Source organism: Saccoglossus kowalevskii, chromosome 8 (genome assembly GCF_978046115.1).
Source record: "Saccoglossus kowalevskii chromosome 8, keSacKowa6.1, whole genome shotgun sequence".
Taxonomy (NCBI): domain Eukaryota; kingdom Metazoa; phylum Hemichordata; class Enteropneusta; family Harrimaniidae; genus Saccoglossus; species Saccoglossus kowalevskii.
Window position 1 is genome coordinate 40547371 of NC_140648.1, and position 23053 is coordinate 40570423.

Sequence of the window (23053 nt, forward strand, 5' to 3'; positions counted from 1 at the left end):
TATTTTGTTTAAAAATATCAAACGAAAATAAACATTGAATAAAATAGCAATCAACTGCTTCGTTTCATTTGAGAAAGATTAAAACTGTTCAAAAACAAATGTGAAAAATTACTGTCTGCTCGAGGAGAAAACACTGGGAGTCGTGTGCAAATAGATTGTTTACAAATATTAGATCACATGGAAGGACTTTCTGTCACGTTGTGTAGCCATAATGCGTAAATAAGAAAATTTATATCTTGAATAAAACTGACAAACTTCCTTGCCATTGCTGTCGAGTGTAGCCACTTTGAATTAAAACTGCTAAACGCGGGGAATTCAATCTTCAGGTTCTCTGCGTCGCAACAACGGTGAAGGTCAGTACTGGGTTGAACGAATAGCCATGACTAAATTAATTTTGAAAGATCGTAAATAATTTTTTAACCCAATAGTAGCAAAAACCTGATTATTATATATATATCTTGCAATGCCTGGAACGCTACTGAAAAAGTCATCGGTTTTCCATCTATATTCAAAAAGAACAGTATCAGACCTGATACTCTTAAAAGGCCTGGGGAGAACACTGCAATGTAGTTAGCATTCAAGTCATACTTTTCTTGCCCCTTTCCCATAATCTGTTATTGCCATGTTCTCTACACTTCCCAGGACATTTCCAAAAGCTTTAACGGCAACAAAAAATGGCTAATTTTCTCAACGACAGACCTCGCCAAAAGATTGTGCAGTCTTGTCTTGAGCGTTAACAACTTAGCCTTGAGAATATTGGCTATTACACATAACAAGCACACACCCTGTGTACGCGCACGTTTCTCTCTGTGTTTGATTCATCGTGAGTGGGTATAATGTTAAACGATAGAAGAGCCTATCCTAAATCTGTATATGGTTATGTACATATATGGATAGTGAGTTATTGGGTCGCTATTAGCATAACAATAGTCAAAAATGTAATCCGCTCTTGAATATCTCACTAGCGTATCCCCCATTGTTTTACTTGCTTTATTTTAGCATCATTTAAAAAAAAAAAAAAAATTACCATATGTTTTTCCTGAAAATTTATTAATAGCTCAAAATGGAAATATTGCCAAAAGAGGAAGATTGCGTGCAAAGCTAATTTGTCTCTGAATTTTTAAACCACAGTCCCTCTACAGACTGGTCTTGAAACAGACTAAAATTTTCAGTTTTCGTCACGAATAAATATGAAGCACATCATCACACAGAAATCCATCACAGACAATAAAGGAAACAGCTAACAACAGATTTAAAGACAAAAATTCAGTATACATCCATCTTGGGCATCGCAGCGCAAGAGTCTCCCCACTAGGGGCAGTGATTTATATCCAACTCTAATGGCATGATTTTTAATCAGCCATATGTTATACATTCTCTGATTGGTTGTGGCAATAACTTTTTTGTCAAAATTACTCAGATAATACATATGCAAAAACGTTCTGATAGGAACATCCAGATTACACTCAACTTACAGGTTTAAATCCAGGGATACCATCTGGTATAGATAAATGTCCAATCATCTGAGCAATTTTTTTCCGGTGTCCAGGTTTGGTAATCCCTATAGCTGTTAGATCCTAGTATGTTAAACATACACACATTAAGCATGACTCATTGAGTTATCACATCGGCAAACGTCAAATTTAAATTATTGGTGACATTTCTCCATCTAATTACAGTACATTGTGGACACAAATAACATGCCAAAGTCTTACCTCGGGTGTCATTCTGGATATCGTTCCCATATCATAACCGGCTCTGATGAAGTTATTTGTGTATTCATGTAGTTTTGACCGGCTTAGCCAATCAAAAATGCGTTCGGAATCCTGAGAATCAAAGACCAGTAAGATTAAGAAAAGACAGATATGATGTGCAGACATCTTACACTTCTTTATTGCATGCCTTCACTTTCACACAAATTCAATACATGGTTAAGCATATATTGCTCATTGCCATTGCTGAGAATGTTTGTTAAAGATGCTTGCAAAAGTTTATGTTATGTTTACTATTCGAGTGGCATGTAATAAAAATATTACAGACGAATTCACTCACCTTTCCTTTTATTAGTACCATTTCATTCTCATGTTGTAGTCTATGTAAATCAACATTGTAACTGGCAGTGCTATCACTGTGAGGGCGCTGTGGACCTGAAATATAACACAATCTACATTATGTCTACATTAATTACGATAGTCATTACCATAGTTCAGTTGGTATCTACGATCTGATATAGCAATATCTGTTTACAAATTTAAATGTCATTTTATTGCCAATTTTCAATTATGTTTGTGGAATTTGTACTGAATGAATCGAATCCCACTTATGTGATTCTAAAATTTATGTCTACATCTATCACCTCATTCTACTACTGGTACATCATAAAACTAAACAAACAATAGAATTACTTTTTACTCTAATCTCTATTTCATTCTAACTTTAGTTACAAATGACTGCTTTTATAATAGATTTCATAACAAGAATGAATATGAACATAATATTTATACATTAAAATTTCACCAGTTATTCAGTCAGTTTGAATTTACTGCTGTCAAATGTGCTTGAATAATCTATGTCTCCTCATCACACCTCCATCCTACCTTGCCAAAAAATGGTTAATAACCTTGATTGTAAAAGTCATCCCATCATCTCCAACCTACCTATCCTACCTTGATGAACAATGGTTGGTGCCAAAAAGTAATGCTTAATAACTTTGATTGTGAAAGTCATCCCATCATCTCCAACCTACCTATCCTACTTTGCTGAACAATGGTTAGTGCCAAAAATTTTGAAAGTCATGCCATGATCTCTAGCCTATCCTGCCAAACAATGGTTGGTGCCAAAAATCAACCGTCAATGACTTTTATTGTGAAAACCTACTTAGACACTTGAATGAATCTAAATAAAATGGCGCAAATTAGGAATTCCCAGTTTGTCCGGAATTTAATCAATTATGAAGAATGTTAGACTGATTAAATTTGAATTCAAGAAAGAAGGATTTTATGAAAAGACAAATTACTATGGTGACACCCTAGTTGCATACATTACAAGAATGTGAAAAAATCAAATTTAAATTTGCTTTTATGTTGGGTTCAAAAAATTGTGTCGCTATGTGAGCAGGAAAGGTTACCGAGATAAAGTAGTCCAATCAGCAGAGAGATCATGAAATGCAATCTCAATGCACCCAAACAAATTTAGTTCTATTGATATTGCAAGTTACCACATTTAATACTTAAAAAATTAATTCTTTTTTTTGTTTATGTGATTTCTTAAAAAAAACATCATTTTTTAAAACTTATCATATAAATTTATGTAATGAATGAATGAAAAATAGTATTCAAATCAATCACATGGTTTGGCTGCCATATTTGTTTTACGAGTAGTGTATGTGCACTTACATGAATTAATCAGAGATGAGTTTGTATTGTCGAAATAAGTCATATTTTACAGATTCATCATACAGCAAATGTAATTTTTGTTTTTTTTAGTTCTGCACTTTTTTATTAGGGATACTAATTGCACTGCAACCTGATAGTTGAAATAATTAACAGTGCTGTTTCAGCAGAGCAAGTCATGTTAAAGTTGCATTCCCACTTTGTATTTTTAAAATAATATATATGGATTACTATGAGAGATATTTGAAGTTACAATAGTGCGCGAACAACAAGAAAACGACCCTGAAACTTTATTTTATGTGGGCCACCTAAATTATTAGCTGAAGACCAACGAACAACATCGGTGCACGGTCCATTCCAATCAATATCTGACCAATAGGGTGTAGCCAGTTCATCTCAAAACCCTGACTGTCACTAATAAATATTCAGACAATTTGCATTCACCACTTTAATAAGTGCACATTTGGGGGTGAACTATCAGGTGAATAATACTGAACAAAATATTTGTAAATGTTTTATGCCGTCTGGCAAGTCAAATACGCTGTGTGAATAGTATTTAGAGTAGAAAACAGCGTACAAATCAGCGTACAATGTTGAACTAGAAATAGTGTTCTAACATTCAATTGTGGAATGGTCATCGCCGAAAATGATCGGAACGGTTCAGCAGTGACCGGGAAAGTTTGATTACTCGCATTTTTGGCCAGATTTCTCGTTATAAGTGCACTTTCGTTTCTTCAAATATCACTTATAGGAATTCATATATAGCATTTAAATTTGTTTGCAAAATGGGAATGCAACTTTAATGTCCATAAACATTACAGTGGAGAAACAAATAACCTTGCATTTTACATTCTATATAAGTGTCTCAACTCTTGTGTTTAGATAAGTTTAATAGTAGCAAAGTTATGGATTCATCAACTTTGATTATAGGATATGTCTGTGAATTAGTAGTAATCCTCTTATGTCCATATCAATTCAATCAAACTAGCAGTTATTAAGAAAAAGTCAAATAATATTTTGTACCAAAAATGACACAGGTAAAGATTAAAAAATTCAAAATACCATCACCATCGGTAAATGTTCAAGTTTAATAGAAGTCTACCCAAGGTACAGACATGCTTATATCAAACCAAAAGTAGTCAACCATAACATTTTTTTTACCAAAAATTGCAAAGATTTCTACAAATTTGATCCATTGATATGACAGTTTGGTTATATCACCTAGGTTGCACTTCAATTTCTCCAAAATCCATCACAATTTATCATCATCTTAGATTTAAAAAAAAATCGATTTTGTCTACTTTTGGGGAACTCAGAGATGTGAAAATTGTGTTGCAGCATCACTTGCATATGTACATGTCCTACCAATATCATGAGTTCAAACTGTAGTGGTCAGGGCACTTTCATTGCCAGAATTTTTCCACAAAACTAAACGCCATAAAAATATTTTCTTCAGAAACAATTGCCCCATTAATCTGAAATTGTAGCACCTATACACCAAGCATTAATACAGATTGAGAAACTTATTACAATTGGTCATGTGATTTGGATGTCATGTGAAACTGAACAAACTGGCTCTTACTTGCTATCTCTATAGAAATGTGCAGAAGTTAATGACTTTACAATCCTAACATGTGTACCTGTAACCAGTAATGACTTTACAATCCTAACATGTGTACCTGTAACCAGTAATGACTTTACAATCCTAACAAGTGCACCTGTAACCAGTAATGACTTTACAATCCTAACATGTGTACCTGTAACCAGTAATGACTTTACAATCCTAACATGTGTACCTGTAACCAGTAATGACTTTACAATCCTAACATGTGTACCTGTAACCAGTAATGACTTTACAATCCTAACATGTGTACCTGTAACCAGTAATGACTTTACAATCCTAACATGTGTACCTGTAACCAGTAATGACTTTACAATCCTAACATGTGTACCTGTAACCAGTAATGACTTTACAATCCTAACATGTGTACCTGTAACCAGTAATGACTTTACAATCATAACATGTGTACCTGTAACCAGTAATGACTTTACAATCCTAACATGTGTACCTGTAACCAGTAATGACTTTACAATCCTAACATTTGTACCTGTAACCAGTAATGACTTTACAATCATAACATGTGTACCTGTAACCAGTAATGACTTTACAATCCTAACATTTGTACCTGTAACCAGTAATGACTTTACAATCCTAACATGTGTACCTGTAACCAGTAATGACTTTACAATCCTAACATGTGTACCTGTAACCAGTAATGACTTTACAATCCTAACATGTGTACCTGTAACCAGTAATGACTTTACAATCCTAACAAGTGTACCTGTAACCAGTAATGACTTTACAATCCTAACATGTGTACCTGTAACCAGTAATGACTTTACAATCCTAACATGTGTACCTGTAACCAGTAATGACTTTACAATCCTAACATGTGTACCTGTAACCAGTAATGACTTTACAATCCTAACATGTGTACCTGAAACCAGTAATGACTTTACAATCCTAACATGTGTACCTGTAACCAGTAATGACTTTACAATCCTAACATGTGTACCTGTAACCAGTAAAGACTTTACAATTCTAACATTTGTACCTGTAACCAGTAATGACTTTACAATCCTAACATGTGTACCTGTAACCAGTAAAGACTTTACAATCCTAACATTTGTACCTGTAACCAGTAATGACTTTACAATCCTAGCATGTTTACCTGTAACCAGTAATGACTTTACAATCCTAACATGTGTACCTGTAACCAGTAAAGACTTTACAATCCTAACATTTGTACCTGTAACCAGTAATGACTTTACAATCCTAACATGTGTACCTGTAACCAGTAATGACTTTACAATCCTAACATGTTTACCTGTAACCAGTAATGACTTTACAATTCTAACATGTGTACCTGTAACCAGTAAAGACTTTACAATCCTAACATGTGTACCTGTAACCAGTAATGCCTTTACAATCCTAACATGTGTACCTGTAACCAGTAATGACTTTACAATCATAACATGTGTACCTGAAACCAGTAATGCCTTTACAATCCTAACATTTGTACCTGTAACCAGTAATGACTTTACAATCCTAACATGTGTACCTGTAACCAGTAATGACTTTACAATCCTAACATGTGTACCTGTAACCAGTAATGACTTTACAATCCTAACATGTGTACCTGTAACCAGTAATGCCTTTACAATCCTAACATTCGTACCTGTAACCAGTAATGACTTTACAATCATAACATGTGTACCTGTAACCAGTAATGATTTTACAATCCTAACATGTGTACCTGAAACCAGTAATGCCTTTACAATCCTAACATGTGTACCTGTAACCAGTAATGACTTTACAATCCTAACATGTGTACCTGTAACCAGTAATGCCTTTACAATCCTAACATTTGTACCTGTAACCAGTAATGACTTTACAATCATAACATGTGTACCTGAAACCAGTAATGCCTTTACAATCCTAACATTTGTACCTGTAACCAGTAAAGACTTTACAATCCTAACATGTGTACCTGTAACCAGTAATGCCTTTACAATCCTAACATGTGTACCTGTAACCAGTAATGACTTTACAATCATAACATGTGTACCTGAAACCAGTAATGCCTTTACAATCCTAACATTTGTACCTGTAACCAGTAATGACTTTACAATCCTAACATGTGTACCTGTAACCAGTAATGACTTTACAATCCTAACATGTGTACCTGTAACCAGTAATGACTTTACAATCCTAACATGTGTACCTGTAACCAGTAATGCCTTTACAATCCTAACATTCGTACCTGTAACCAGTAATGACTTTACAATCATAACATGTGTACCTGTAACCAGTAATGACTTTACAATCCTAACATGTGTACCTGAAACCAGTAATGCCTTTACAATCCTAACATGTGTACCTGTAACCAGTAATGACTTTACAATCCTAACATGTGTACCTGTAACCAGTAATGCCTTTACAATCCTAACATTTGTACCTGTAACCAGTAATGACTTTACAATCATAACATGTGTACCTGAAACCAGTAATGCCTTTACAATCCTAACATTTGTACCTGTAACCAGTAATGACTTTACAATCCTAACATGTGTACCTGAAACCAGTAATGCCTTTACAATCCTAACATGTGTACCTGTAACCAGTAATGACTTTACAATCATAACATGTGTACCTGTAACCAGTAATGACTTTACAATCCTAACATGTGTACCTGAAACCAGTAATGCCTTTACAATCCTAACATGTGTACCTGAAACCAGTAATGCCTTTACAATCCTAACATTTGTACCTGTAACCAGTAATGACTTTACAATCCTAACATGTGTACCTGTAACCAGTAATGACTTTACAATCCTAACATGTGTACCTGTAACCAGTAATGACTTTACAATCCTAACATGTGTACCTGTAACCAGTAATGACTTTACAATCCTAACATGTGTACCTGTAACCAGTAATGACTTTACAATCCTAACATGTGTACCTGTAACCAGTAATGACTTTACAATCCTAACATGTGTACCTGTAACCAGTAATGACTTTACAATCCTAACATTTGTACCTGTAACCAGTAATGACTTTACAATCATAACATGTGTACCTGTAACCAGTAATGACTTTACAATCATAACATGTGTACCTGAAACCAGTAATGACTTTACAATCCTAACATGTGTACCTGTAACCAGTAATGACTTTACAATCATAACATGTGTACCTGTAACCAGTAATGACTTTACAATCCTAACATTTGTACCTGTAACCAGTAATGACTTTACAATCATAACATGTGTACCTGTAACCAGTAATGACTTTACAATCCTAACATGTGTACCTGTAACCAGTAATGACTTTACAATCCTAACATGTGTACCTGTAACCAGTAATGACTTTACAATCCTAACATTTGTACCTGCAACCAGTAATGACTTTACAATCATAACATGTGTACCTGTAACCAGTAATGACTTTACAATCATAACATGTGTACCTGTAACCAGTAATGACTTTACAATCATAACATGTGTACCTGTAACCAGTAATGACTTTACAATCCTAACATGTGTACCTGTAACCAGTAATGACTTTACAATCCTAACATGTGTACCTGTAACCAGTAATGACTTTACAATCATAACATGTGTACCTGTAACCAGTAATGACTTTACATTCCTAACATGTGTACCTGTAACCAGTAATGACTTTACATTCCTAACATGTGTACCTGAAACCAGTAATGACTTTACAATCCTAACATGTTTAAGGGGAAATTACAAAAAATTACAAAATTGGACCAACTGAAATCTGTCATTCTACAATGTACAATAAATATATTTCTGCAGTTCTACCTTTTGGTAATTAAAAATCTTTGATAACATATTTAAAATAATTTCACCTGAAATGATAACTAAATAACATACCTGTATATATATCTGGCGGTTGTGATGTCAATACATTTTCATAACTATGGCTGGGTTTAGACAGTGGTTTTGTACTCACACCTACAATATATGGTCTGCCACCACTACTACTGCTACCACTAGATGCAGTACTTACAACATCTGGCTAAAAAGTCAAAGTGAAAAATATAGATTAGACTGTAAATACATAGGTGGGGGCAGACCATAGAAGATGGTAAGATAGACTACAAATGGTAGGTAAGATCACTACATAGGGTGGGGAGATCACTACATAGGGTGGGGAGATCACAGCATAGGGTGGGGAGATCACTGCATAGGGTTGGGAGATCATAGCATAGGGTCGGGAGATCATGGCATAGGATATTAGCCATATACATATAAAGTTAGATAGTAATAACCTAATTAAAATGTGAAAACAAATATTGTTAGTTATTATGACTATGCAAAGAAACAATATAAAGGAATTCAAAAGCAGGGATAAAGTTGAGAGTGCAAATCCATGATGTTATTTGAAGTTGAAAGATCTGACACCATATATTTATTCAATTTATTTATTTATCATGAACTTAAACCTGATCAGATTAGTTAAATTTCTAGAAATCATGACTGGGATTGAATTTCCCAATCTTCCACTTTAAAGTAAAGGTCTTAGCCACTGCACTATTAAATTTCCAATAGACACTATATACACTTTATTAAAAAAAAAACTTTAAAAAAATCACCAAAAATACAAATTTTGGAAGATCAACTCTGAAATCTATACAGGCTAACTATACCTACAGATTAACCATATATTTAAGTTTAATATCAATTGGGTGAACATTATTGGAGTTACTGTGACCACAAGAAAAGTTCACAAAGACAACGCCACACAACAGATTTTTGCCACTACTATGACTTTCCCTTTACTTCATTATGGGTAAGCCAAAGACAGATTTATTTTACTCACAATTATTATTCCTATGGTTATATCTCATTTCCTTCTTTTTTAAGACTATGAATCAAAAAGAGCATTTATTTTCTATGCTAATATCTCACAGTATGCTGCATACAGTCAATAGCAGCTGTAATATCAACATGGTGAATTCTGAACACCCTTATGGGTCCCCTTACTTGATCATGTGCAATCTGTGCCAGCTTTCGTTCCATGCTCTCAGTGGAAGAATTCACATCCACACCACTCTCCTCTTCAGAATTGTGACCACTCTGTCGCCTTGTCCAGATGTCTTGGTCAAACGGACTGCGGATATGTCCCATAGGAAGTAGGTTCTTTCCGAGCAAGGGGTCGCTGGTATGTTGGTAACCTAAACACATTGGATATGGTAATTAGGATTAGAGACAGCAGGCATTAACAACTATTTATAAACACACTGCTCGTTAGTCACAATGTTTTGAATTAATTACCAACCTCACTACCAATGATCTGCAATGACTTTCAAAACCAAATTACAGAATAAAATGATTGACATAAAATAATTTAAAATTTATCTACAGCCTAAAATAAAAGTCTCTACAGTTGTCAAAAATATAAAAAAAAATCCTATTCTATTATTTATGCTGGTAATAGAATTATCAAAGAACAAATAAACAAATAGTAATTTAATGATTTATATTTAAATGTAACGTTTGCTTGACAAAGATATGTAAACATAACAGATTAAATTATGCATTTATTGCATTAATTGTAATTATAGAATATATATAGCTTTCAAATACAGAGAAGTACCACTTCAGTTTTAGATTGAATATTCATACAATTCATGATGCAGACACTGTACTAGTAAGCTAAACAGTCATCAAGTATACACATATACTATAACTATACACATAGATGACATTTGTAGCATTGTTTTTTGGGACAGTGAAATGACAGTGCATTACACTCTCAGTATGTAGCAAATTAAATACTTCCTGTTGATGGTAATTTAAGCCCATCCTATATCAGTAGTGTTTACCCAATTTGTTATGGATTATTAATTAATGAGGCTAAAATTAAATTAATGGGCTAGATGCAGTTGAGTTCTTGCATGCAGACCAGACTCAATGATTGTAATTATAACAATGCAAGGAAGCAGTACACAGTCTCATTCCATTTTGTTTTTGTCAGAAAAAATATACTGAAAGGAATAATCATAGATATAATTATAGTAAATTGTATGAGTGTCCTACCTAACTGTTCATGCACACTTTGCTAACATACATATACTATGTGTTAGATTTAGCTTATGGCTAGGCATTTTTTTAAGTGTTCTTAGTGTGGGCTGCAGTTGTGACCTTAGCTTGTGCTATGGAGCTGAGGGCAAACACAACACCAGTAATAATATACTATATTTTTGGACAATTATAAAGTAACTTTAAATTAAATTATTATAGTTAATGCAATCGCTGAATGGATTCATGTAAATCTGTGTACAATACAGGATGTGCAGACTTGGGTTATTTAACAAAACAAAAACAAAGGTGTTCACAAAGCTTATTATTATGCAATGACCACACATATTTGTAAAATGGTTAGGATATTGGGATCAATTTGTTGTCAAGTCAAAACCGCACACAGTTGCTGGTGAAGTTGATGCATGTTTATAATGTGTATATTTATAATGGAAAATATATTCACAATCATTGTGTATAAGAACTCAATATAGCAGGGCAGAACAAGTCAGTTCATATAATACTGTCTGACAAGATTTTGTCAAAACAACAAAAATTCCATTCCAACTTCCATGGCATGGAATACATTGATCTCAGTTATATTTACAATAAATTGACAAAATATCATCACCACACATAAAACCTATTCATGGTCCAAAACTATAAATATGAGGAACTGCTCACCACTATGCTATTTCTGTACCTTGCAACAAAGCTATACTTTGTAAAAAGAGAGATTATTTCTAAATGTTTTTATTTATTGAAGTAATTCCATTCATAGAAATAATTCAAGACTAGCATTCGTATTTCATTTGTTTATGTCAGATTTATATTTTGTTCATGATGAACTTTCAACTCTACACAGGGGACCTTTGAATGTAAATAACCAGGCATCTCCTACACAATTAACTTTTGAATTTAATTAATTGTTTCTATCAGTAAAATTAAATTATTAAAACGATAAAACTCCTTTATATTGAAAATTATTTTTATAAACAATTTCCATGATATAACTGAATTATTATTTTTTTTGAAACAATGAAATTATTTCCAAAATGTTTGGCACTTATCGTTCGACCAAAATAATTTCAATTTTCATTCTAAAAATGATTATTCTTTGATGGTATAATGGAAGGAATATAGCTCTATTCACCTTGAACTTGACAGATGAACTCTACAACAGTATTGATTGTCCTTGTCAAAAAGGTTATCAGTACATAAGAATGCATGTTTGAGAGAAATTTTAAAAATAATCAGTCAAAAGAAGTTGAAGCTTTTTCAAGAAACAAACAATATAAAATAATTTGACAAACAAATATTTAATGATTTAATTATCTTTATTAATTAGTGATCTATATATTACTAATTAATGATTTGACTGCCTATAGTGTCTATCTGAATACAACTATGAGAGCAATGGCATCCTAATTATACACAAGTAACAAGACTTGTAAACAAAACTGAAACGATTAAGTCAGCCATTTTGAAGATACATGGGAACACATGAACAAAATTCAATAAAAAAGTGCCTAGAGACTGATACAGCTATAGGGGCATCAAATTACACTTAGTTGTGGTTTGTAAATGTAATCAATTACCCAACACATAAAGCCACATTAACAGAAGTATAAATCAGTGAGAGCACATAAACCTAACATAAGACAGCCACACTACCTGTATGCTATAAAACATGTCCACTGTGTGGAATCTGAATACCATTTTTTGACTGAATATGAAATGCTAACAACAATTACAGAAAAAACTATTCCAGAAAATCTCATCACATTATAATTATTTCAATAACCTATTAAAGTACTACTTTCTGCTTTAATCTGGGCCCTGCACAAAATCTAGCTCTATGTGTTGGTTATCACATATTTCACTCATGTAGGCTACATTCTTTGTTGTTGTTAGAAGGTGAAGTTAATAAATACATAATACCAGTATATGCAGGGTTATTTTACATTATGTCACCACCACCACCAACAATACATGCACTATTTGACAAGCTTTGCATAAACTTACCTGGTGGTGGTTGATGTCTTGGACTGCCATGTTGGGAACTCTGATCAATAACTTCACCATATGGACCATTGGGACCAGGAGCTTGTGAGTATAATTGAGGCATTTGCTGTGGAGTGCAATATCACAACTGATGATAAGTTCAGGAATTTCATTCAGTAAATTATTTGAATGTTTAATGGCAGTGTAATAGATGCATGGTAAGGCCGAGTAATCACAGCCAGGCTGGTAACTGCAACAGCGACAATAGCTGCAACTATTTTTTCTCTGGTTTTTATTTTATGCTGTGTCAATTTGTAACAGCCATTGCTCAAATTTATCAGAATTTAGCAAATTTGAAGGACAAAATGGCTACCAGTCAGCTTTATTTAATCAAATCATATGTAGGTCATCATACATTGTTTGAGCGAGATCAGTCAAAGGGTGTTTGAGAAATGGCTCCGGACGGACACACGGATGCACGAACGGATGGAACCCAAACTAATAGTCCCCATTTTCAGACTTGGTCCTAACAGAGACTAAAAAGCTGAAATCTGACTAATTATTCTGCAAATTTGGTAATTAGTATGAACAGATTTAACTAAAAACTTGTTAGTTATGTGCATTGTCCTAGAGCATGTACCAAGTTTCATCAAAATATGATGACTAGTACTTGAATCTGGGCAACTGTACCATAAATAAACATGCTAAAACAGTATCTACCAAATTAAATAAAAATTCTTTGTTCGATGCACAGGTGATATCATTAAGTACATGACTTTTGACAGCAGTCATATGAATAAATACATTAACTTGAATCTTGTTGTGGATATCATAGCTGAGATGAAAATCAGTATCACACAATAAGATCAGTCAATAGGACTTATACGTGACCTCCAAAAGGTCACACATCATGGTATTTTCTGGGGGTACAATAAACTATCAATGAAAATTTCTCAATGAGCCCTCTCCGTCCCATAAACTCATTTAAACATGACAAATATTGATGTATAATACATTGGAAACTATTGCTGTTAATGAGACAACAGTACCCACAGTGTGAGGATGTATAACCATGGGCACAAGATAGAAAGCTTTAATAGTACCAAAGTATAAATGAGAAACAAAAGCTGAGAGCAACATAGGAAAACAGTAAAAAAATAATATACAAGAAATTTAAATACACCAAGAAAAACATAAATACAAGATAATGAAATAAAAGTAAAGAAAAGCAAAAGAAAAGAAGCCAACTAACCTGAGGACCAAATAAATGAAAACATTTTGTTTTTTAAATTTTCATTATTTCAAGTAATTTAATTAGCAAATTGCATCTGGGCTATTAAACATATTAAATTTAATCAGATTAGTAGCAAATTAATTATTGAGATGACACTCCAACCCTACCTCAATGCTACCTTATGTATTGAATGGTTAATACTGATCATCCTACAATGCATCATGGGAAATTTATGTAAAATTAAAAAGCAAAATAGATGAGAGCAGCATCAAACCGACCATCAATTGGATCAGCTTTAATTACAAGTAAATTTTGATAGTTTCAAAATTTGGTCCTTTAGTTAGCTGTAATGATTCTACCTGTAGTTGATATGGTGAATATCTACCAGTGGAAGGCAATGGTGGAGCATATGTATATTGTATTTTGGTGCTACCGCGATAATATGATACCTGAGTAGAGTTGGTCAAATCCAGTCCTGGGTTATGTTGTGGAGTCTGGTATGAACTGTAGGACTCTGAAATCAAAAGAAGAAAAGAATTCAGAACTCACTTTTCATTGATCTACATTCAGACACCATTAGTAACTCACTTATCATTTATCTAATTTTAGACACCATTAGTAATTTAACCTACATATCATTGATCTACATTCAGACGCCATTAGGAACTCACTTATCATTGATCTAATTTTAGACACCATTAGTAATTTAACCCACTTATCATTGATCTACATTCAGACGCCATTAGGAACTCACTTATCATTGATCTACATTCAGACACCATAAGTAACTCACTTGTCATTGATCTACATTCAGACACCATTAGTAACTCACTTATCATTGATCTAATTTTAGACACCATTAGTAATTTAACCTACATATCATTGATCTACATTCAGACGCCATTAGGAACTCACTTATCATTGATCTAATTTTAGACACCATTAGTAATTTAACCCACTTTTCATTGATCTACATTCAGACGCCATTAGGAACTCACTTATCATTGAACTACATTCAGACACCATAAGTAACCCACTTATCATTGATCTACATTCAGACACCATAAGTAACTCACTTATCATTGATCTACATTCAGACACCATAAGTAACTCACTTGTCATTGATGAACATTCAGACACCATTAGTAACTCACTTATTGATCTACATTCAGACGCCATTAGTAACTCACTTATCATTGATCTAATTTTAGACACCATTAGTAATTTAACCCACTTATCATTGATCTACATTCAGACGCCATTAGGAACTCACTTATCATTGATCTACATTCAGACACCATAAGTAACTCACTTGTCATTGATCTACATTCAGACACCATTAGTAACTCACTTATTGATCTACATTCAGACGCCATTAGTAACTCACTTATTGATCTACATTCAGACGCCATTAGTAACTCACATTTCATTGATCTACATTCAGACGCCATTAGTAACTCACTTATCATTGATCTACATTCAGACACCATTAGTAACTCACTTATCATTGATCTACATTCAGGCACCATTAGTAACTCACTTATCATTGATCTAATTTTAGACATCATTAGTAATTTTACCTACATATCATTGATCAACATTCAGACACCATTAGTAACTCACTTGTCATTGATCTACATTCAGACGCCATTAGTAACTCACTTATCATTGATCTACATTCAGGGACCATTAGTAACTCACTTATCATTGATCTACATTCAGACAACATTAGTAACCCACTTATTGATCTACATTTAGACACCACTAGTAACTCACTTATTGATCTACATTCAAACACCATTAGTTACTCACTTATCATTGATCTACATTTTGACACCATTAGTAACTCACTTATCATTGATCTACATTCTGACAACATTAGTAACCTTGCTGTGTAGTGCCACCTGGACATTCATTGCTGGCTGTGTGGTGCCACCTGGACAGCCACTGCAAGCTGTTTAGTGCCGCCTGGACAGTCATTGCTGGCTGTTTAGTGCTGCCTAGACAGTCATTGCTGGCTGTTTAGTGCCGCCTGGACAGTCATTGCTGACTGTTTAGTGCCACATGGACAGTCATTGCTGGCTGCGTAGTGTAACCTGAACAGCCACTACTGACTGTGTAGTGCCACCTGGACAGTCATTGCTGGCTGTGTAGTGCCACCTGGACATTCTTTGCTGGCTGTGTAGTGCCACCTGGACATTCTTTGCTGGCTGAGTAGTGCCACCTGGACAGTCATTGCTGGCTGTGTAGCACCACCTGGACAGCCACTACTGACTGTGTAGTGCCACCTGGACATTCATTGCTGCCTGTGTAGTGCCACCTGGACAGTCATTACTGGCTTTTAAGTGCCACCTGGACTTTCTTTGCTGGCTGCGTAGTGCCACCTGGACAGTCATTGCTGGCTGTGTAGTGCCACCTGGACAGTCATTGCTGGCTGTGTAGTGCCACCTGGACAGTCATTGCTGGCTGTTAGTGCCACCTGGACAGTCATTGTTGGCTGTTTAGCGCCACCTGGACAGTCATTGCTGACTGTGTAGAGTGCAACATGGACATCCACTGCTGGATGTTTAGTGCCATCTTGACAGTCATTGCTGGCTGTGTAGTGCCATCTTGACAGTCATTGCTGGCTGTGTAGTGCCATCTTGACAGTCATTGCTGGCTGTGTAGTGCCACCTGGACAGTCATTGCTGACTGTGTAGTGCAACATGGACAGCAACTACTGACTGTGTAGTGCCACCTGGACAGCAACTACTGACTGTGTAGTGCCACCTGGACATCCACTGCTGGATGTTTAGTGCCACTTGGACAGTCACTGCTGGCAGTCATTGAAGCAGTAATTACTCTGTAAAATTCTTTGCACAAAAACACTGACTTACTATACAAAAACTACATCATTCATTTGACTCCCATCAAATTCCTACCATAAAGATATTCATGTTATTAAGATCAAATTCTGTGCACACACTTTGAATGTAGAGTGATGCTTGACATTGCAAGACTCAAAGTGTGTGTCAAGTGTCAACCCAGCAAGAACAACACAGTTGAACTCTGGTGACCATGCCCTTTGTTATATAATATTATTCCCTTTATCATAGTTTGTTTCAATATGAATATGCATTGTCATAATTAATTTTGAATATAACTAGTTTTGGGGTTGAAACAACAGTGAGGAATCAGTCTACCAAAGGTCCTGATGTAAATATCTTACAAAAACATTGGTGCCTAATTTGTTTAATTATTTTAAGGGACATAAATTCCAGCTTTATTCAAAGTAATTCAGATATTTTAGTATACAAAGGAATGCCTCATCTGAGAAAAAAAGTGCTGCATTTAGACGTGAATAGATTCATAAAACATGCAAGTAAACAAGCCATGCATGGCACAGTCCCTTTTAGTTATCAAATTTAAGATATATAGTTTTGTTTATAGTAATTTAGCTGGAATATAAACATGTCAGAAATATGATTATGATGATTGTTTAACATTTAAATGATTGACATTTGTATCTGATCGTCAAAGGAGTATTGAGAGATATTGGAACAGCATTAATTAAAACAAAATCAGCCATTTTGAGAACATGTATAATGAATATATCTAATTTGAACATAGTCAGTCAAAGCATGTCAGAGATAAGGCTCTAGAAGCCCATTTATTAAAACAAAATTGCCACGAGTCAGCCATTCTGAATCCGATCTAAAAAATAAAATAACGTGCATCAGGAACTCGTTATGTCCAATGTACATGTATGTACCAAATCCATCCATAAATGCCAGAAATGCTTGATATTTGATGATTTTTTAGCACAAAAATGGCCATATCTGTATATCTATGACATAATGTATAATGAATATTTAAAATTTGAACATAATCAGTCACAGCAAGTCAGAGAGATATGGCACTCGAACCACATTTATTAAAACAAAATGGCCGCTAGTCGGCCATTTTGAATCTTATCTGAAAACAAATTGATGCACATCAAAGTCCTATAATGTCGAACATATAGTACTCATTCCGCCCAACCTCCCGCTTTTATCGCTTTTTTTCCCCCGACCACTTATCGCTTAATTTCAGATCGCTTGTTGCTTTCCGGCAAAAACTGACCACTTTTTTTCCTCACGCTCGCTTGCTTTTGTTCGCTTGCTCTTGTTCTCTCGCTTTTGTTCGCTCTTGTTATGGCTGGCTTCAGAAACATTGTCCGTTTGCCAACCGACCGCTGGAGTAATGATGATCATACATTGTATGTATAAACTTACGTTTTTATTCGTAATAAATTTAGGTTTTAATGACGATTCAAAATACAACGCGTATTGCTTCTCTGTATTGGGAAGGGGGACAAAGACGCCTTCAAATCACTTGACACATTGTAACGTTTGCTATGCAAGTCTAACTGTGACCTGTATTTACATATTTACGTCCTTGTGTGCGTAGTTCAAGCAGCTATACAACTGGCCAATCAATCATGATATGTATTGAGTAGTAATATTTGTGTGTTCTGTGTGTTTCTGTCTGTGATTTTGACTAAATTTATCCGAGTGAAGCTCAAAATAATTTGACACTTTGTTATTTACGAAGGCAACTCACACTATAACCCTTAATAAATTTGCATAAGTAATACGAATGCTGTAGTTCAGAAAATCTATCGGGTTAACTTTTGCTCATGTCTGGGTGCGCAAAACAAAACTGCACATATAATCATCGCATAGCTGAATTTCTACAAATCAACTGGACTTAAACTACTAGTATAATGACTGTGACAATTAATCGCTTGTCTGAGTACATGCGACGATGAATTACTGGATTGGCAGCAGCTGGACGAAAAATGAAGGAGATCTCGGAACAGTTAATTGTTGAGGAAAACATAAAACAAAACAAACTCAGCCAGTGATACATTTCGAAAACAAAAATACAAAATACACTCAATCAGAGGTGCCGACCTCGCGCGCTGGAAATAAATAAAACGTGTTGTGACACAGTCTCCCCAAACTCTTTCACTCGCACAATATAATTATGTTATTTCCCAAAGCACTTATATTTAATACATTGACGAAAAACACCAAAAGAAAAATGTAAATCAGGCTTGTAATTACTAGTAACTCAACTCGAACACAATGTTGATCACTGTAAAAGTGGATAAATTCGAACCATCATCATCAAAAATAAACTTGATGTTTAGAAAAACAAAAACAACAACATATTAGAGTGCAAAAAAAGTTAGCAGCAAAGAACGAGAAACGCATGTGGGAAAGCGACGAGTGAACTCGAAGAAAATTATGCTAATGTGAGAACAAGCTATATACCCTGCGGAGCACTCGCTAAAACATCGAGAAAATGTGCCATTTCAAAGGGCACCCTTACAAATAATGTCTGCGATTGTGTGAACATGATAACGTGCAAACAAGGAACAGACACGAAGGTCAAAACATAAATCCCCGTTTTCGGACTGCGTCCGAACGGGGACTAATAATGCTAATAGTGGAATTTTTTACAAAAATAACAGAAATATTCAATAAAATTAGAATCAAAGAGAGCTTAAAAAGAACTCCAGCGTGTTGAGAGAATAACATAACATGATATTTGCAATTATCTTAATTCGTAATACATGTATATACCAAGTTTTGTTGAAATATGTTGAATGGTTCTTGAAATAGCACCCATAGCTAGAATTTCACTAGCTGCAAATTAGATAATTTGCATAAATTTCCACCAAAAACTAAATATATCTGGAAACTGCCCCAACACATCTATGCACCAATTTTTATTAAAACATATTAAATGGTTCTCAAGATATCACCAAATAGCCTAAATATTGGTATGTAAATTATGCAATTTGCAGAACTTTCCACCAAAATCAATCATGTCTATACACATTTAAATATGTTGAGTAGTTATGTTCTCATTACAATCACAATAGACCAATCAAAGAAAACTTAGAACTCACATGTGCTATGTGAGAATGAGAAACAGTTGACATTGCAAATAGTGGTTAGTTGAAATTTCATTTTTAACCAAAAATGACAAAAATATTTGCCAAAATTAGAGAATTAAATATATGGCCATGGGATGAACAAATCTAGTAGATGTCAACACAAGGTACATACACACCAAGTATCAAAGCATTCAGGCTACCGGTTTTGAAGAAGAAGTCGAAAATAGAATTTTTGACCAAAAATGACCATTTTAAAATATTCGCCAAAATTAGGAAATTGAAAATTTTCTTACCAAATAAACAAAACTGATAGAGGACAACCTAAGGCACATGCACTATCAATATCAGCACTGTAGACCACTTAGTGTCATAGTAGCATAGAAGAAAGAGTTTTGGGGCCTAATTTGCATAATTTTTGGCAGATCGACTTCTCATGAACAAATTACCATCTACACTCATCAAGGCATCCACACACCAAAAATCGAGTCAAACGGTTTGGCGGTTTTTCAGAAGAAGTCGTGCACAGACATACAGACAGATAGACGGACGACAGATGCAGGACATAAACCCATCCCATAGGCTCAGCAGACCAAAATGATACACTTGTATATGAAATAATAGGTAATTAACTGTAAATGCGGGCGGTTGCGCTGTCAGGCGAGCGAGCGAACAGATACTTCCCGATTTGCGCGGTCAAAAAAAAAAAGTAAATTGTCTGGTCGAATTGAACAAAGCGAGCAAAAAAAAAAGCGAGCGAAATCCGGAAGCGGGCGAAATGAGTACTGTATATACCAAGTTTGAACAAAATCCATCTGTAAACAGCCAAGAAATGCTTGATTTTGATGATTTTTAGAACAACTTAAATAGTTAGTTGGTGCCCAGTGAAGAGAAGTCAACAGTACTGTTGTTGTTTTGAAACCAAGTATGGGATTTGGGAGATACATTACCAAGGATATTATTACTAGATAAATGATTTGCTTCATTGAACACACGCAACAATGCTAATATCCACTGAGTTCAGTGAGCTTTGAATGTGTATCAGTCAAGTAGAAACAGTCAAAATATTTTATCAGATTTCCTCAATTTTTGCATTATATTTTCATACAGGACATCTCAGGAAAGACTTTATACTGATGAATAAGATGACCAAGTTTGATGAAGTTTGATGAAGTTTGGAATAGAATTAGTAAAGTTATTGGGCACACAACAACAATTATTAACGGCGACGACGACAACGCAGGACAGAAATTTCTCCCTTAATATACCTTTTCCTTCCATCTTTGATGGTATGGGCAAGAACAATCCTACTGCCAGTTGGTTAAATTTCAACAAAACTTCAAAATAACTGAAGAAAATGATAATGCAAAAGCATTATGTCTTGACTTAGTTATAAAAGTTTATATTTTAACATGGTTTGTGAATAGAACTGTTTTCAAAATTTGAATAATTAATATAGGAATTTTCAAGGTCTGAATCTTCATTCTATACCAACGCTACATGTGCATATATGAACTAAGGGAGTAAAATAAAAGTAATTGAATATTAAATTTCATGCTTTGAATTCATTTTTGCTTTAAACTACAAAAGGAATAAGGTTTATGTGAAAGGTGATAGATAGCCGGAAGTCAGGTAAAAATAGTTGGGTTTCATAACAGCGGCAAATCTTGATGGTAATGAATACCAGTATCTATGAGAAACTCTAGAACACCACAGTAATCCAAAAAGAACATAGATACAGATTTCAATTTGGGCATTCGTTGCCAAGGCAACCCATAACTATATGTGATTCGGACAATGAATTATCTCAGTGGAAAATCTGGAGCCTGTTTGAGTGATTAGATATATAGCACATCTGGGGAAGTCATAGATCTTTATAAACAAAAACAATACAAACTGGTGAAAAAGCATTGCCATGGTTTATACAATATTACAACATAAGAATAATTACTGGGAGTTGCAGTGGGAGCGCAGGGCTGTGGGAGTTGCCATGGGAGCGCAGGGCTGTGGGAGTTGCCATGGGAGTGCAGGGCTGTGGGAGTTGCCATGGGAGTGCAGGGCTGTGGGAGTTGCCATGGGAGTGCAGGGCTATGGGAGTTGCAGTGGGAGCGCAGGGCTGTGGGAGTTGCCATGGGAGTGCAGGGCTGTGGGAGTTGCCATGGGAGTGCAGGGCTGTGGGAGTTGCCATGGGAGTGCAGGGCTATGGGAGTTGCAGTGGGAGCGCAGGGCTGTGGGAGTTACCATGGGAGTGCAGGGCTGTGGGAGTTGCAAATCGGTACATGTATAGTTGGAATTTGAAACATTGCCAAAAAACAAATTGGTGGTTATCTTTTAGCATGCTCATGAAATGATGCATTACAAGAGAGTTTCTAAACATTTCATAACAATTGCCATTTCCTGTAATTAGAGAGTTTTACAGGAGTAACAAGTATTTGGGATATGTGACGATGAGGATAAAACATTTGATGACGTTAGTAGTATTTTGTTGTCACTGCTTATCTTATGGTTCAACTCTTAATGATGTAGTAACTGTTTTTTTGTGAGGGGGAATGAAAGAGTAGGGAGGTCCCAAGATCAAAGAATATGGCATGCAATGAGAAACTGATTGCACTGAGGAGATAAAAAATTAACAAATAAAAGAAGTTGCAGTATATGCACTTACTGATTGAAAAATGTAATAGAAAAACAAACAAGCAGCCTGTCGGCTGAGATAGCTCCGCTGTTAGCAATGCACATGGCAATTAAAGAACAGAAGATATCATTAGAAAATGAACAAATCTGAGAGAGGTCCACATGTAGTACCTATATGTATAATATATCAAAGCAATTGGACTTGCGGTTTTCAACAAGAAGTCGAAAATATCACTTTTTACCAAAAATTACAAA

General features: G+C 34.9%; 1 protein-coding gene across 2 annotated transcripts in view; it reads right to left on the reverse strand.

Annotated features, from left to right (window-relative positions):
• Window positions 1-23053, reverse strand: part of LOC100374406 (uncharacterized) — a 179566-nt gene that overhangs the window by 11898 nt on the left and 144615 nt on the right. Inside the window, exons 10-16 of one of the 2 annotated variants that reach the window (XM_085502610.1) lie at window positions 14604-14758; window positions 13032-13137; window positions 9969-10159; window positions 8856-9000; window positions 2053-2147; window positions 1716-1826; window positions 1476-1577 (exon numbers count right to left, since the gene is read on the reverse strand). In XM_085502610.1, the coding sequence (XP_085358736.1) occupies window positions 1476-1577; window positions 1716-1826; window positions 2053-2147; window positions 8856-9000; window positions 9969-10159; window positions 13032-13137; window positions 14604-14758 (905 nt within the window). The remainder of the gene's footprint in view (window positions 1-1475; window positions 1578-1715; window positions 1827-2052; window positions 2148-8855; window positions 9001-9968; window positions 10160-13031; window positions 13138-14603; window positions 14759-23053) is intronic. The other variant, XM_085502611.1, reaches the window with a different exon arrangement.